The sequence below is a fragment of the Rhamphochromis longiceps genome, linkage group LG12, assembly GCF_057381845.1.
Source record: "Rhamphochromis longiceps isolate RC_006_pf linkage group LG12, R_longiceps_female_GT1.1, whole genome shotgun sequence".
NCBI classification, from domain to species: Eukaryota; Metazoa; Chordata; class Actinopteri; order Cichliformes; family Cichlidae; genus Rhamphochromis; species Rhamphochromis longiceps.
Window position 1 is genome coordinate 31,680,072 of NC_140568.1, and position 17,864 is coordinate 31,697,935.

General features: G+C 39.8%; 1 protein-coding gene across 4 annotated transcripts in view; it reads left to right on the plus strand.

Annotated features, from left to right (window-relative positions):
- aopep (aminopeptidase O (putative)) overlaps positions 1 to 17,864 on the plus strand; it is a 91,754-nt gene that overhangs the window by 28,624 nt on the left and 45,266 nt on the right. For 2 of the 4 annotated variants that reach the window (XM_085425814.1, XM_085425815.1), the window contains exons 7-11: positions 5,835 to 6,045; positions 7,732 to 7,838; positions 13,317 to 13,419; positions 13,627 to 13,734; positions 14,234 to 14,277. In XM_085425814.1, coding sequence (XP_085281940.1) covers positions 5,835 to 6,045; positions 7,732 to 7,838; positions 13,317 to 13,419; positions 13,627 to 13,734; positions 14,234 to 14,277 — 573 coding nt within the window. The remainder of the gene's footprint in view (positions 1 to 5,834; positions 6,046 to 7,731; positions 7,839 to 13,316; positions 13,420 to 13,626; positions 13,735 to 14,233; positions 14,278 to 17,864) is intronic. The other 2 variants (XM_085425816.1, XM_085425817.1) reach the window with 2 other exon arrangements.

A 17,864-nucleotide genomic window follows, 5' to 3' on the forward strand; every position in this document is an offset into this window, starting at 1 on the left:
GGAATGTAGCTAGTTTTTGGTTGTTTTTGTGTAAATCTTTAAAATTCTGATAGATATACAAAAAGGTAGGGCATGAAAACAACAAACGGTCTGGGCCAGTTTTGAGCTCAAACTCTTCCACCAAAGACAAGACCTTGAAACATGTTATAAGCGTTGCCAAGTGACCTTCAGGGTTATCCTTTTCTCATTCATACTGTGGTGCCATTTTGATGCAGTTCTTCAAGAAAAGGCTGAAAGTTTGGCTTTCAAGTTTGCCAGTCTCTTTTTATGAATATAATTTCTTAATAAGATCAAGTTTACAAAAAATTGTAACTTTGTCCTTCTCATTGTCCTCAAAACATCAGGGAGACCTGTTATGCTTATTTCCAGTTCCATGATTTTATTCCTGGACTGTATGGTTCAAGGTCCAAACATTAATTCCTCATTATGTACTAGGCCTTTGTCCAGCCCCTGAATTCATGCAGTGTCTGAAACAGGACATTTCCGCTCCTTTCCCTTTAAAGCTATCCTCTTTTTAAGCCAACTTTTTTCCGACTGGCTGCTATTCAAACAGAAGGTTTGAATAGTTTGCTCTTGTGGTAGTTCTGTTGTGCATAAGCTGATAAATGAGTTTGTCATTTGAATTTCTAGTAGTATTTGTAATTTTCTGTAGTCTTGCAGTATTATCACTCTGTGTTTTGTGATTGATTGCAGTTGTTAGTGAAATCAACAGTTTCAATGAATAGCTTCTTTTTAAACATAATGTGCAATTAAAACAGTTTACTTACAAATTATTGTGAGGCTTTGTTTCTAAACAGCGCTGAAAATGTACAATACATATCAGGTACAGCCATTCATCCCTGCAGCAGACACTAGACTCAGATGTTTTGTGGGCTTAAACGATGCATACACATGTGCAGGTAGTACATATACATGAATCTGTATGGAGGTCTTACCATGCATGTATTCATGACAGGTCCCCAATGTCAACTAATGTCAGTCAGTGTATCAGTGAACGTGAAAGATGCTGTTGTTGCTCATCACCACCATGGTGGGGTGACACTATTTGTCACTGTAGTGATGGATTCCGTCTCCCTCAGAGGAACATGTGCAAGCGCCGTCTCTGAAAGGCTGTCTTTGTTTTTCACACTCACTCACTCACACACACACAAACACGGTGCTGTAACTGACAACAAAGGCGTGCTTATCCAATTGTGGGGGAATAAGATTAAGCTACAAAGAAACTCATATGCTAATGTTAGCATCTCCTGCTCCAGTGAGAGCCTTTGTTTGTGTAATCAGGAATAACATGGAATTAGATTTGAGATGCTGTCTCGGAAATGATGCTCATAAGACCCCATTGTATGATGTTGACATGTTCCTAAATAACTGAAGGGGAGGGCCTGCTTTCTGTCTGATGTAACAATCCCCTGGGAAATAAAGAGTAGTTGTGCTGTTCAGATATCTGATTTTGTTTTCCTCTAAACAGGCTGTGTGGCAGACCCGGCCTAAGCTATGTCTTTACTCACTGTTTTCCTTTATAATTGACTTAGCTTGTCACCATAATTAGGTTATGGCAAAGAAGAAATAACTCCTCTGTCATCTGGTGGTTTAAGATTGTAATCTTTCCTTGATGAGAGCATCTCATTTTACAGCTTACTGTATTTCATCAATAGCAGCAATATGGAGTCTTAGTCTTACTGTCGACCCAACAGGTCAACCAGTTGCTGCTGTTGTGTCTCAGAAGTTGAAAGTAAGGCCACTCTGCATGGGGCAAATGCAATAATGTGTGGTCTACTAAGCCACACATTATAGCATCTTTAACATATTTGTCACATGAGTGGGGTGGTGTGGCCTTTTGAAAAGTGCTTTTCACTAGGACCTGCAGTTTGCCATAAATTCTCCCACCGGTGTCAGGTCAATGGTGGTTGGGACGCTTAAAATCTAGCGAGTGTGAAAGGAACTCTAGACAGTCCGGTGTTGTTGTATGAGCCAGGAGAGAGGGAGGCCATTCATTCGCACCTCTGTGACCCCTCTCTCATTCTTCTGAAGAAGAATAGCCTGCCTCTCACGCACAGTCAGCCCTAAGCCCCTCGGGGCATCAACAGCCTGTTACATAAGAATGAAGTAAAGAATGCTCCAAAAAAGTCTTCAGCCATGACCTTGGCTTTGATAGAGCCCTGTGATTGGTCCTGCTCTACTAGTGCAAAATCACTTATTTATTCCTGTGATACCAAGCTTGATATGGATGTTGCTGAACCTGTAATAGCAACGACTAGCTTGTATTATCTGTTCATGATGAAAAGTTCGATTTTCAATCAAGTACAGATACTATAAAGGAACGTGCAAAAGTCTTGAGCCCTACATTTCTTTTTATATTGCTAGGAAAATGGAAAGTAGGTGCTGCAATTTATTGACGTGTACAGAGTTTATAAAATTCTGACAAGCCTGAAAGTCAATATTTGGTGGGACTACATTTGCTTCTTTTTTTCCTGTTTCTTAATAACATGTAATCAGAAAATATTCACAAAACTTGTCTGTGAAGGTTCTCAGTCATCCAGGTCATCGTAGTCAAAGGAGCTGCAACTTATCTTAAGGATAAAGGACACTCTTTCGAGGATGCCAATGTTCACATTTTGGACAGAGAGGACAGATGGTTTGAAAGAGGAGTGAAAGAAGCCATCTATGTCCACTGTGAGCGACCATCTTTGAACAGAGGCGGGGGTTTACGACACCAACTCTCTGCCATCTATAATCCAGTTTTGAGATCCCTTCCCAGACGCCTTAACGCCCACTCACATCCTGGGCCATCTGACCTCAGGAATTCGCATGATAAGGTGGGGCCAGGTTTCACAATGAACACACCCGAAACTCTGGCTGATTGGGACCCACGCCCAGTTTCCCACCTTGGCTCAGGCGATTAGAGGATCATCAGGGGGTCCTTTTGTCCCTCTGTGGGGGGTCACTCCCACTAGGTTTATATCTGGGACTCTCCACCATTTGACCTTAGAACTGAAGAAGCTTCTCGGATGAGAGGTGAAACGTCTTCAAGCAACTTAAAGAAGTCCAGACGCTTTTCTTTGCAAGCTCCTTTGATTCACAAAACTTCACTTGTTCCACATTTTGTTATGTTTCAGCCTTATTCCAAAACATAATAAATACATTTTCACCTAAGAATTCTGCACACAATGACAGCGTGAACAAAGTTTACTTGAATGTCTTACAAATTTATTAAAAATAAAGGTCAAAAATTTAACATGTACGTAAGTATTCACAGTCTTTGCCACAATACTTAAAACTGAGCTCAGATGCATCCTATTTCCACTAATCTTCTGTCAAATGTCCATCTGTGGTAAATTCACTTGATTAGACGTTATATGGAAAGGCGCACACCTTTCCATATAAGGTCCCATAGTTGAAATTGTCTGTAGACATCTGAGACAGTATTATACTGAGGCACAGGGAAGGTTACATAAAAATCATTAATGATCAACCCTGAAGGTCCCAGTGAGCACAGTGGCCTCCATCTGTAAATGCAAGAAGTTTGGAACCACCAGGTCTCTACCCAGAGCTGGCTGCCTGGCCCGTCTGAGTGACCAAACTAGAAGGGCCATAGTCAGGGACGTGACCAAGAACCCAGTGGTCATGCTGACAGAGGTACAGCATTGCTCTGTGCAGAGCGAAGAACCTTCAGGAAGGACAACAATTTCTGAAGTACTTCACCAATCTGGCCTGTTTGCTAAAGTGTCCATTCCTCAGTAAATGGTAAATGACAGCCTGCCTGGAGTCTGACAAAAGGCACCTGAAGGGCTCTGCTCTGATGAAACAAAGATTGAACTCTTTGGTCTGAATGCCAACCAAGTCTCATGTCTGGAGGGAGGAAACTAGGCACTGCTCATCATCTTTCCAATAGTATTCCTACACTGAAGCATGGTGGTAGCAGCATCATGCTGTGGGGATATTTTTTGGCAGCAGGAAGTGGGAGACTAGTCAGGATTGAGGGAAAGGGGAATGCAGCATTGTAGAGACGTCCTTGATGATAACCTGTTCCAGAATCCTTTGGACCTTAGACTGTGGTGAAGGTGGATGTTCTTGGGTGACATGTACAGTATCCAGTTCACAAGTGATTGAATATCTTTGAAGAGATCTGATGGCTGTGCACTGATGGTCCCAATCCAACCTGATGTACCTTGAAAGGTTCTGCAAACAAGAATGGGAGAAATTGCCCAAAAATAGTTGCACCAAATTATAGCACTATACTCAAAAAGACTTAAGGCTGTAATTGCTGCCAAGTGCACTTCTATATTGTACTGAACAAAGGCTCTGAGTATTTATGTATATGTTATATTTTGTTTGTTTTATTTTTAATACATTTCCAAGAATTTCAAGCAAATGTTTTCACTTTATGGGGTATTGTGTGCAGAATTTTGAGGTGAAAAATTCATTTAATACATTTTAAAATAAGACTGTAACGTGACAAAGTGTGGAACAAGTGCAGTGCTGTGAATATCTTGTTGGTGCAAAAATACTATTTTGGCTTCTTTGGCATTTTAATAGATGCAATTAAAGAAAGTGGAAGAAAGAATGTGTTTTATGACATGCTCCTAGTAACAAAGTGCCTAAAGGTATAATTTAGTCTATGTTAATTGGTTCTTTGCTAAGTTGTTTGTCATGTGTAGACACAACGTTGGTTCATCCCTTGAATTAAGTGCTTTTTTCTGTTTGACTGATTCATGGGTCAGTGTTAAGTGGCTTAACAAATAAAACATTCCTATTAAAATGGGCAGGTAAAAGGACGAGCTAAAAATGGGTGTAAAAGTAGGCAACATGTAAAGAAAAACTTTAAAAGATACATGCAACAGTCATTATTCTCTGCTGGGTCATAATTAATAAGACCACAAATGTCGCCTTAAAAAAATTATTTCTTTCCAAACGTCATTAAAACTAAAGTGTATTTACTTAATTAAGAAGTAAGGGCTTGTATAACAAGATAATTAGTCTTAATTTAGACTTTAAAATCTGTTATCAAAGAATGGCACAAAGGTAAAATATTATCTTTTAATTTGGGCAAAAAAATCTTGCTGTTTTATCCCTTTGTACAAGCAGAAAAGGCTTCTTATCTTTGGCATCACTAAAAGCACTTTGAGGATTTGTTTGAGTAGTTACTATCTGAATGTTTTGCATATACTACTTTTGCATTCATATCGAGGGTGCACCTAGGTAAATATCACTTTCTGTGTTTGCATATGCTTCAAATACACAATCTGAAGTGTTTTAAATACATCTAATATTTATTTCGCTTTCAAAAGTCACTCTGGCATTATAAATCTGTAAATGTTGGAAAAAACCTACTGAACTTGCGTAATTTACTTTTAATTCAAATCATTTTACCCACTGTTGTTTAACAAGTCCAGTCCTGGGAAATTGTGGCATTTAGGTTTGGCAAGTCTTCTGCATGAGTAAGTTGCCCTTCTCTAAACATAATGAAGAACTTGAGAAAAGGATGGGCAGTTTGTTCACTAGAAAATATGTGGGGTTGTGTTACATGACAGGTTAAGGCCAAATTTTCTATAATCCTAGGTGTGGAGCGTTACGTCAGCATCTTGATCTTTCTGCACAGAAGAACACTAGATCTCTGTGTCTCTGTTAGTTTAATTTTTTCTTGACTATTAATTCTGATGTCTGCAACATATTTTCTCATCTTTCACTCTGTGAACCTCCTAGATTACAATATTTTTTATCAAAACATTGCCTAATATTTATCTGTGATTTGTGCCTCAGACTCCTTTCTTGCCTTTAGAATGTGCTTTTTTTCAAACATGCTATTATTGTGTCATTACTTTTGTCTTCCTCAGCCCCCATATAATTTTCCTGTCCCAGAGTGTGTTGTCTGCTGGGAGTCCAGGTTCTGAAGAAAGTCTGTCTCTGTGTGGATCCAGGATTTGCCACGAGATTTCCCACTCCTGGTTTGGCCTGGTTATCGGAGCCAGAGACTGGACTGAAGAATGGATTAGCGAAGGCTTTGCCACCTGTCTTGAAGACATTATCTGGGCCCAAGCACAACAAGTATAAGATAATGTGTTTTCCATATTAACCACTATATGATAGTAACATACAATCACCGGCCACCACATTAGCTACACCTGTACAGCTGCTGGTTAATGCAAATATTAAAGCATATAAACATGTATGTTAAGACAACCTGCTGAAGTTCAAACTGAGCAGCACAGTAAGGAAGAAAAGTGATTTAAGTGCCTTTGGATGTGGCGTGGTTGTTGGCAGCAGAGGGGTTGGTCTGAGTATTTTAGAAACTGCTGAGGAACTCTACTGGGAATTTCCCACAAAACCATTCCTAGGGCTTACAGAGAATGGTTCAAAAAACAGAAAATAACCAGTGAGCCAAAGGACAGAGAAGAATGGCCAACAACAACTTAACAACAATAATTAAAAAAAACAGGAGCTACAAGGATCACAGCAGCAGACGTCAATGCTAGGTGACATTCCTGTCAGCTACGAGTAAGATACTAAAATTCACAAAGAAATCATCAAAGTTAGACAATAGAAGGTTGGAAAAAACATTGCTTGTCTGATGATTCTTAATCTTGCTGCAAAAATTCAGAAAATAGGGTGAAACTTTGGTGCAAACAACATGAGCGCAAAGATCTTTTCTTGTATCTGTGGTTCAGGCTGCTGGTCCTGGCGTGGTCAATATTTCCTTTGCACTTTTTGGACCCCTTAGTATCACCCGAGCTGACCATATCATACCTGTCCATGCCTGCTATTCTGTCAATATGAACCCAAATCTCACATAAATGCTTTCAGCACCTTGTTGAATTTATGCCACGAAGAACCAAAACAACTCTGAAGGCAAAAGGAGGGCCAAGCTGGTACTAGAAAGGTGTACCTAATGAAGTGGCCAGTGAGAATAAAGGCAAGCGGGTGCCTCTGAGAAGATAATCTTCTCTCATTAGAAATGATTTATATGTAAATATTTTGAGTCATAAAAAAACAAATACTGCTAAAATATCATATAGCAAAATTCATTAAATAAATAATATGCGGGTCAGTATTCCAACCTTTCGTCTGTTCAAACATCACTGTGACAAAAACATACGTTAAACTTTTTTTTTTTTTTAAAGGCAACTAGAGAATATTGGAATACAAAAAAGCAAAAACAGGAAATAAATTTGAAAAATCACAAACAAACAAAGTTTTCTCAACCAATCACAACATTAATCAATAGACCATATCTCTTTAGGTGTAAAACCACATCAGTCGCATAGTTGATTCGTTAGTAAATTCTTTTCTAAAGATTGTTTTCCAAAGAAATTTTAACGTCACATTTTCCCAAAGGTCCTTCTACAGCCAGATGGTTAATTAAGGATCCCTGCAAAAAATATAAGAGACTAAATAGATAAAAGAAGTGGGTGTAGCATTAATGTTTGCAACACTTCAGCTCTAATCTTGTAGTTGATGGGGCTACAGACCTAATCCTCCCACTTGTATTCCCACACCATCTAGAGTTACACAAGTGCTTTTCTTTTGTCTGTGATGTTAAATCTAAACACCTTTATGATATGAACTTTGCTCTGCTGAAAGGATTTAATCACATCTGCTTCCAAGTGTTGCCAAACTGAATAACAGAGAGCGCTTCTATCACAGTGTCTTTATGTTTTTGCAGAATTCACCATATTTAGCTCTTTTCATCTGGCAATTTTGCATCGACTTTTGTCCATGTGTGTCTCCCTCCAGCTCTCTTTAGAGGAGAAAACCGAGCAGTTTGACCTGAAGGCCCTTCTGAGGTGGAGAAGACTTTCCGATGAGTTGCAAAACTCAAAAGAGGAACTTCAGATCCTCAGGTGTGTGTCTTTATACAGAAACACGTTTTTGGAGGGTAACTAAAGAGCACCATGGCAATAATCAAAGCCCTTACCTGAATTCAATTAATTGTGCATAGCCCACTTCTAACATGATGGGATGCCTTCAGACTTGGAATCTGTGGAACCTTCAAACAAACTGCTGTTTGGTGTCTGGCCATAGTCTAAGACACCAGCTCTTATCACCACTGATGATGCTCAAAATGAAGTTAATGTTCGTTGGCAAAATTAGGTTTTTAATTTGTTTTATTGATTCAGTTACCACCAATTTTTGCATCATGTTATGGTTATGTTGACCCTAAACAGTTTGCTAAAATAAAAAAATCCATATACAATGAGATAAATTTCTTTTGCAATGAACAGATTCTTTACAGTGAATGTTATCTTCTATTTTCAGGCCAGACTGTGCCTAGATTTTTCTTAGTGTCTGCACATGCAGACGCACACATGAACGTAGAGTCTAGGCATTCCAGGGGTACAGGTGTGGCAGGTGTGGCAATAAAGTATATCCAGGTGTGCTGTACCGTCATGTCTTAGAAAAGCTCACATCACGAGGAAGGCAAGTGTGCGCAAACACATAAATTCAGACAGACGGACAGTGTGGGACCCACACCCTGCTTTATTTCATCCAGGGTGGAAGCAGAGTGTCATCGGGGGATTATAGCTGTAAACCCCAACAAGGGCTTAACCCTTTAGCTAATGAAAATGCTGGTGATTTCTCTGTGCGTATTGCAGCTCTCATTAGACATTAAATCAATGGTGGTTACACTTGTGATATTTATGGATATTCACATTCACTTTAACAGTGAAATTCAGCCTGCTTCAAATACTTCATGTGGTGTTAGTGATGTTCTTTATTGGTGAATTTACCTTTGTTTTTAAAACTTTGCTATGATGATTTAAATTGTTCCAGATCTTTAAGACTGCTGTCTGATAACGTCTTTATTTGTGGTAGGCTTCAACATGAAAGGAGCCATGGCTGTGAATTACAATGTACCTTAAAATAAGAAGCTGGCAGTGCAGGAAAGGGTTAAATATACATTGGAGAGTGGTGTCGGTCAGAGTTTTCCTCCACAAGACAGACACATGGGTTGTTAGAGAGGATCAGGCTTATGTTTCTCGTCACCTGATGGGGTTACATCAACAACATCAAACTTTTTACAGTATGCGCACACACACATGCACACATGCTTGCAAGCCTGGCTGCATGTTTTGACTGACTGCTACATGGAAATATGGTGTGTTGCATTTGTAGTGAAAAACACGTTATTGTCAAAGTGGCAAATAACTCCAAAAGGATTGCCAAAGCAAGTTGGGGCATAAATGAACCCTGCTCACAGGCTTAATGATCTTAATGATTGAACACATTTAGTCTGTGTATATGTACTTCTATAATGCGGCTGTTACTCTGCAAATGTGCTCCTGTTTGTGTTCCTTTACTTCTGTCAGCATGTACATTTTAGCAAAGCTAATTATTGTTTGTTTACTTTCAGCAGAGGCCCGTTGTAATTATAGTGCATCTACGCATTTCATTATAACATTTTATTTTCTGAGTCCTTCCTATATAAAAACTCTTTATCAGCTTCCAGGGAAGAGCTAAGACATTTGCTGCCAGTTATGAGGTAAATGCAGTCATTGTTCATGTAGTTTGAGTTGACTGATTTGTAATGTTGAGTGCCTTTTAGTGCCCAGCAAGTCAGATAAAGCTGTGGACATTTGACGTGACACCATAGTGAAGAATGGAATTCGGCATACAGTATGCGTCGATGGAAAAAGAAAGTTTTACGATAGTAAATGACTAATGACTCAGTTATTACAGTTGACTTGGAGCAGCTCTTCTAGTTTCACCTATAATTACTACTAAATTACAGTTATTTTTCCAGGGGAAATTTCCCATATAAAAATGAATTATAACAGTTTTCTTAAACAAACAAAGTTATTGAGTTTTTTGTTTTCCAACTGTTGTCTGATGAAGTGCACAGCAGTCGAGATTAAGCTTGATCTTTATTCTTGATCCTGTGGGTAATACAGGTGATGCAGAACCTCAACTGTGGGGGTTTTTGAGGCCTTGACCACACTGCAGTCTTCATCAGTTTTCTCAGTGGACATTAAAATGACTCTGAACTCATCATCATTATTATGGGGCAATCATGGCTCAAAGAGTTGGCAGTTCATCTTGTAACTGGAAGGTTGCCGGTTCCAGCCCCGGCTCGGACAGTCTCGGTTGTTGTGTCCTTGGGCAAGACACTTCACCGTTGCCTGCTGGTGGCGGTCAGAGGGCCCAGTGGCGCCAGTGTCTGGCAGCCTCGCCTCTGTCAGTGCGCCCCAGGGTGGCTGTGGCTACAATGTAGCTTGCCATCACCAGTGTGTGAATGTGTGTGTGAATGGGTGGATGACTGGATATGTAAAGCGCTTTGGGGTCCTTAGGGACTAATAAAGCGCTATACAAATACAGGCCATTTACCATTTATAGAGTATGAATTGAATAACAATTCCTGAAAACTTGAAAACTGATAACTAACTCAAGGATGCTGCTGCATGTCCCCTTAAAGGTCCCATGTGACACAGATTTTTGTTTTCTTTAAACTGGCTCCCTGGGAAGTTTAAGGGTTCAGTTTGAAATTTTGGTCATCACGGTTTGATGCCTCCACATATCAGTGAGCTACTACAACCACACATAACACCAAGATCTATTAGGTGTATTGGTTGTACCAAGATCCAAGTTAAAGATAAAAGGTGATTGTGCTTTTGAGGTTGTGGAACCTCATGAAGATCTGTGGACACTAATGATACCTTTAAAAAGTAACTTAGGAACCACCTCTGTCTCTGTCAGCTTGCCTTTATTGTTTTTTTTTTTTTAATCTATTTTTTACACTTTTAGTTATTGTATCTTGTAGGGCCCTCAAAGTCCTGACACAGATCACTTTTTCATGTGGAATACACAACCTTTGTGCCCAAGTCCACATGTAACTTCATTTGCATTAGAACCACATGCACATAAACACTAACTCAGTGTCACAACACAGTGAAGACTCTCTAAGGATCTGCTGAAGGGAAGGAAAGGAAACCACAGTGGGATATATACAAAGAGATGTCCTCACCATACACAAATGCACACACAAAGGCTAAATGGTAGGTTGTTCTTTCCAAGTTCAGTAGGTCACAATTGACACCCCATGATCCAGCAGGGGCCCCAGTGGCCAGTGTTTATCAGTCCATTTCAGATGAGTTATATTTAGGGCAGCCTGGGCCAGACGCCATTCTCCCTGTTGATTTACTGGGCTGCTGGGAGCGCTGCTCTACCTTATCCGGTTTCCACAGTCAACCCAGTGTAATTTGTCAGGATATGGCTCACGGAGCTATAAACCTCTCGTGTGTGTATGTGTGTTCTCGTTTGACATTAAGTTCTGTCAGTAATAGCTCCTGATTTCCTCTCGCTTTTTCTCTCCCTTTCAATCTCAGACACACCCAGGTGTACGCACGGCTACGCATGCACACACACACACAGACAAACACCCCCCCTCTCACTGCCCTACAAGTCAGATAAGAACGCCATTTATTCTGAAATACATTTAGCTATTACGAGACGCTGAAGGCAGCAAGCACCGTTTCCTCCTAAAGTTTTAGTTAATCATCCCTGACAAAGACAGGCAGCAAAACCCAGGGATTCACACATCAATAAATCCCTTATAAAGAAGGCTGAAGTCCCTTTGTTTAACATGACAGTGATGAATCAACATTTTGTCTCTCCGTGGTCTGCTAGTGTCTCTGACATAAGAAATGGTTACATTTTCCGTGGAAAGACAGTACATGTTCTGTCACTGTTTTCATCTTTTGTCCTAATCCTTCTTTTTCCTCTCAGACCCACACATACACACAAGTTCCCAGGGGTACAGCACATCCCGCTGTCTTAAAAAGAGTCCATTTCATCTTATCGCAAGGAACAGACAGCCACAGGCTGAAATGAGCAGGTGACTGGACAGAGAGCAAGTTTTAAAAAAAATCCAGTGTTTAAAGGAAAATGTTGATATAAAGGAACCACATATAAAACAAACACTATATTGCATATTTTAAGTTTTAACTTGTAGCCCGTTTGTTATATCCAAATGTGTTATTCATTATATACAGTCACTGACAGACTGAGAATAATGAAAGTCTTTATTTCTGGAGAGTCAACATCATTAGTTTGATTTTCTGAGGCAGATTTTCCGAAATCAGGTCATTTCCATAGCGATTTCTCTCGCACAGCATTTATATGACATGCATACATCCACACAAGTGGGAACACGCCCTCAGATGCATGATGAAAGTGCTTGAAAGAATGACCAGTTGAATTTAGAAATTCCAGGAAGCTGATGACTTCCTCTCTTTCAGTACACTAAGCAAACCAAACATTCCTGTCTATCTTCTGCCCTTGATTTCTCCCACACCTCCTCCTTGTCTTGTCCTCAGCCCTAGTCTGCTTTACCCCCCTCTCTTCTGCATCCTGCCTTCCCTCTTCTGCTCACCATGGCTGGACAAACACTTGTGTAAATCAAATATTTGACCAACTTGTGGCTCCCTGCTTAAGCTCAAGTCAAAAATTTAAACAGTCACATGTGACTCTCTGTGCCTTTAGCCTTTCCGATCGTCCATGTACGTCTGCGTGTGTGTGTCTGGCCGCTTCTGTCATGAAGCGGTCTTGTGGAAAAGTGCAAGCCAGTGATGAAGGGTGTATTGATTGGTGGGCCAGGCGCCTGCCGTATCGACTTGGCAGGAGGGTGATCCTTCAAGGCCTTCCTATTGGCACACTGAGTTAATCTGCTCATTCTGATCAATACCAGCTAACTAAAACTATCATTGCACAGCATCCCATGTCAGGGATTTGTTTGTCTGGTTTTTTATTGGTTTTATGCGTGTTTGTTTGTGTGTTTTATGGAGGTTGAGGGGATGATTTGTATCTTCGTGACGGGGAAAATGAAACCCAGAGCGTGGCTCTTTTGTGCTGGTAGTCAGGGGTGCTTTTTTTGTGCGCAAGTGTTATATGTTCGCTCCATGACTCACGGGCAGTAAAAGTTAGAGCACAGCACTGTGAGGTCATATAAACACTATAGTATGCTATTATAAATCCACAGTTTTATTTCCAGCCTGCCTCTGGCAAAGTGTGGCAACTTGGCAATGTGTTCACCATTGAGAAATGGCCTGAGTGGTGCCATTTAGTGTTGCTGACAGTGTACTCTTGCTCTGTTGAAATGGTGGTTTTCCTGCAACTAAAATGTCTTGAGAGCAAGATAAAATAAAAATGTGCTCCTGTTCTCCAACATCTCACTCCTGTTTTGCCTTCTGGTCTTGTCATGTACCTGTGCACAGTACTGCTGATGGTGTGTGCTGAAAATCTCGCTTTGTGTGCTGTACTCTCTTCACTTGTTCAGTGTTTCTGTGAGCAATTTTTTCTTCCCTGCTCTGTTTGCCCTCCTGCAGACCTAACATGGAGAAGACTGGTCAGGTCAGTGAATCTGGCTCCTCCACAGTTAAGCATGCCCTCAACCCTGAAAAACCCTTCATGCAAGTCCACTACCTCAAGGTGAGACTAATGTCGTAGTAGGAAGGTGGGAAATGAACAAAGAAAGGAGGGAATTAATGAAGACAAATAAAAGAACCAGATCCAATCAAAGTATCGAATAAACTTATAGTATCTCTTTGTTTTTTTAAAATTTCTGTGAGCTTTCTTGTTTGGTGCTTTAGACGTTTGTCTATAATTGATTGTTTGCATGTCTCACCCTTTGTCCAGGGCTACTTTCTCCTCAGGTTCTTGGCCAGTCAAGTGGGAGAGCAACAGTTTATTGAATTCTTCCAATTATTTGTGAAGAAATACCACGGCCATCTAATTTTGTCCCAGGTGAGGCTGGAAACATATCTCTGCTGCTACTTCAGAGGCTGCTGATAACATTTTAGCTCACGTGTGAACTATTTAATTCGACCCGTCTCTCCAGCACATTTGCTGCTTTTATAAATTATTGGGAGGCTGATGTAAACCTGATTGCCACATTGTTACAATAGCTTTCTCTCAAATTGATGATTGTACATCAACAGAGGCACATGTGTTTATTCTGGTGGGGCCACAAAGCTGAGTGATCCCACCTGGAACTGTGTGTGTGTGTGTGTGTGTTTGTGTGTGTGTGTGTGTGTGTGTGCATATGAGTTCCACCTGGCTCCTGTTACTTCAGTCGCAGATTGAGTCCTCCCACTAAATAGAGGAAGTAACATAAACACTGTTTGACCTTGTACTCTTGACTTAAGATCAGGTATGCCTTTCTCTTTTCTTTTTGTCTTCCTCCCACATTTACCTAAACGACTCCATTTCTGCTTGTCTTTTTTTTTTGTTCTGTTTTAAACAGGATTTCCTGCAAATGTTACTGATTAGCTTTCCCGGCATGGAAAGGTATGTTGTTTGCTATGAGAAATCTCTGCAGTGTAATTCATGAATAATGTAAAGATGCATTAAAACCAATTTGGTTTGTACTATAGCAGGAGTAGTCTTAGTTTCTAGTTGCAGACAAATATGAGATGCGGTTAAAGATTATTATTTTTTGTTTGTTTCAATGTAGCTTTTAAACTTTCAGTGGCAGATGTGATATGTTAATCGATTTCATGTGAAATGCGTTTGGTCCCACTGTGGAAATATGGCAAACTGAAGCATCCAACACCAGTTCTGTTAGGTGAACAGTCTCATTCACTCTCATATTCACTGAAGTGTAAAAGGATAACTGCTCCTCCTGCTCTCCTCCTCTCTAATTCTCTCTCACTCTCTCTGCACTCTCTTAATCATTCAACTTTCTTTTTCTGCCGATTGCCTCATTAACCTCTTCATGTGTCTTGTCCTGCTGTCCCACGTTTTCTTCCTTGTCTGTCATTCACATTATCAGCCCTTTCTTTTCTTACTCTTCTTTTCTCGAGCATCTATTTGTCGGCTCTCAGTGTTTTCTTTCTGCCTTCTCTGTCATGTGGAGTGTGCTGCTGCTGGACGAGAAGAGATTGATTGAATTAAACAGAGGGAGTTGGGCAGAGTCAATATTTGGATTTGATGCCTCTTTCAGTAAACAGCTCAGTGAAATAGAAGGGTTTAAGATTAGAATAGACAGTTGCTGCTCTGGGTCATGGCCAGTCTTTTCGTGATGTGAGGTCATGTATCCTTGGAACAGTGGCATGCAGGGACTTTTACAGAAAGGCAACCAGAGACAATCCCAAACCTCTCACTCCCTGACCCCAAGCACACACAGAAATCAAAAACATACCATGCGCATTGCCTGTATGCTGTATTGAGGAATTTTTCAAGCAATTCCTTTAGGAAACTAAGCAATAAAACACCTCATTGCACATAAAATTGTATTTTTGGACAAATTTTGCGTAAAGTATCAAAATTCAGAATAATTATTATGCAGAAAAATGTTTCCTATCAGTGTTAAATATCTTAAAAATACTGGTGCAGATGTTTAGTTGTTGAGCTCATTTTAAATACTTTATGTTCTGTTTAATATCCAGCATCATATTCTATAAATTATATATTTTGTAGTGGATATCCTTTCCTACATCTTGATAATAAAAAGTGTGTTAACATTTTGAGAGATTCAAAAGTAATTGACTGACAAGCAGTTTCATGGCCAGTACATCCCAGTTTCCTCTACAAATTAAGCAGATAAAAAATCTTTACTTTGTTTAATCAAAGTTTACTTTGCATTTGGATCTGTTCATTAGAACTTTCATGGTGAGGTACAAGGAGGTGTAGATGTAAATGAAGGTCATCATTGGGGTGAAATGCCAAAATAAGTTATTTTGATAGTTAAAGATCACACTGCACTGGCCAGTAGCACCCAAAGCCCTCAAAGACAGTGTAGGAAAGCTAAAGTGAGTGCACATTCTCTCCTTGGTTTTAAAAAAGAAGCCCTTCATAACGTCTATGCAAGTCAAGAACACTCTTGAGTAAGTAGGTATATCATTGTTAAAACCACCGATCCATTTTCTCTTGGAGCTGGAGCCCAGCTGCCATAGGACGAGAGGGAGGGTACATCTTGGACAGGTCACTGATCTGTTGCAGGGCTAACACATAAAGCCACAACCAATTTAGAATCTCTGATTAATCTAAGATGCTGTGGGAGATAATGAGAGCAAACGTGCAAACATCAGAACATGTGAACTCCATATAGAAAGTCCTAGCTGCCTGGTGGAATTGAACCTAGTGTTGTCTTTTGTGTGGCAATGATGACAATGGAAACCACTTGTTACACTGACGACTAGACCTTTTTCAGAAAACATCTAAAAGAACAAATTAAACCAATATTAACTTGCACCAAAATGATGGGAAATAAAAAGTATGGAGAAAGTAAGAAAAATAGCTTATGATCCAAAGCGTATCACATCATCTGTCAAACATGTTGGAAGCAATGTTATAGCATAGGCATGTATGGCTGCCAGTGGAACTGAGTCACTAGTGTTTATTGATGGCTGCTGAGAGAAGTAGGAGGATGAATTCTGGAGTGTACAGGGTTATACTTTCTGCTAAGCTTCAACCAAATGCTGCAAAAACTTTACAGGACAAATGGAAAATGCCCCAAAACATTCTCCAAAAGCAACACAAGAGTTTATTAAGGCAAAGAATTGGATATTTTTTAATGGACAAGTCAGTTGCCTGGTTTCAACCCAGTAGAGCATGCTTTTCAGCTACTGAAGACAAAAATGAAGGCGAAGAGGCGCACAGACAAGCAGCAACTGACGGTGGCCACAGTAAAGGGCTAGCACAGCATCTCAAGGGAGGAAAAACAGCATTTGGCGACTTCCTGCGAATATTAAAACGGTCCTCACATTCAACATTTTCTAAGTGTATCACATTACTTTACAAAATGCAGTACTTTTGCTAAATCCTTTTAATTAAACTCTGCACTATTTTTTAAAATTTAAAATCCACAGTGGTGGTGTTCTGAGGCAAAATACAAAACATATCATTGTCCAAAAACATATAGACTTAATTGTGAATTCTTACATGTCACTAAGAGGATGACTAATTAGTGAAACTAAAGTGAAGTTTACATTTTAGCGTCACAGAACGGAACGGGTAGATACATGCCTCATATGCTCTCGTGAGAGATGAAGCTTATTTCTCACTAGACCTATTATTAAGCATCACTTGATGAGTCATGTGGTATATTAAGTGTATTAACCTTTTGTTTGCCACACAAGAGAAGTATGCTGACATAATCCCATGTAATCCGACTTTGTGGGTTCTCACTGTTGGTGTGGCATATGTTTAGTCTCTAGACTCTGTCTATAATTTCAATCATGCCAAGAGTTTAAATGCGCTTGTGATGAAGTCGCTCATCACATTCTTAATCCTTGGTTTTTAAGCAAGTTGATGTTTTATTTGGAGTATTGCTTCTTCTAATATGCTTTAAAGTGTAGTTTCCCAATACACCACTCTTTTAATTTGCCTAGAAATGCACTAGATGAGCTCAGCTAGTGTGCGGGAGCGAGGAGCTCAGCCTCAACCCCGCAACAAAAAGCCAATTTAGTCACATGAGCAATGTTGAGAATTAGGTTGGTTGCTTGTTTTCAAGTTTGTCTCAAGGCAACAGATTGTTTTTGTGAGCATGTTATCTTTCTATAATTAACTTTGAGCTTAAACCACTGAGAATACATTTTGACTTTTACAAGTTGGAATAAGATTAAGGTGACTGAGCCTGATGAACTGAGTTTAAGATTACCTTAAATGGTCACTACAGGAGGTTAAACCCATTGTGACAATTATAATAGATTTACAAAATAGACCTATTTACATTCTGTGTCTGTTATTTTTCTCAACGTGTCCTTTTAGGGATAAGTTTGGAAAATGTGGGGGAGCCTGAATTGCATGTGTTTAATAAAGAAAAAATACTATCCAGAAATAAAAAATAAAAATGTTTCAGTGAAGGTATTACTGTATACTTATACTGCACTGAAACCTTCAGAGTAGCCAAGAGTGGAATTTTTTCTCTCTAA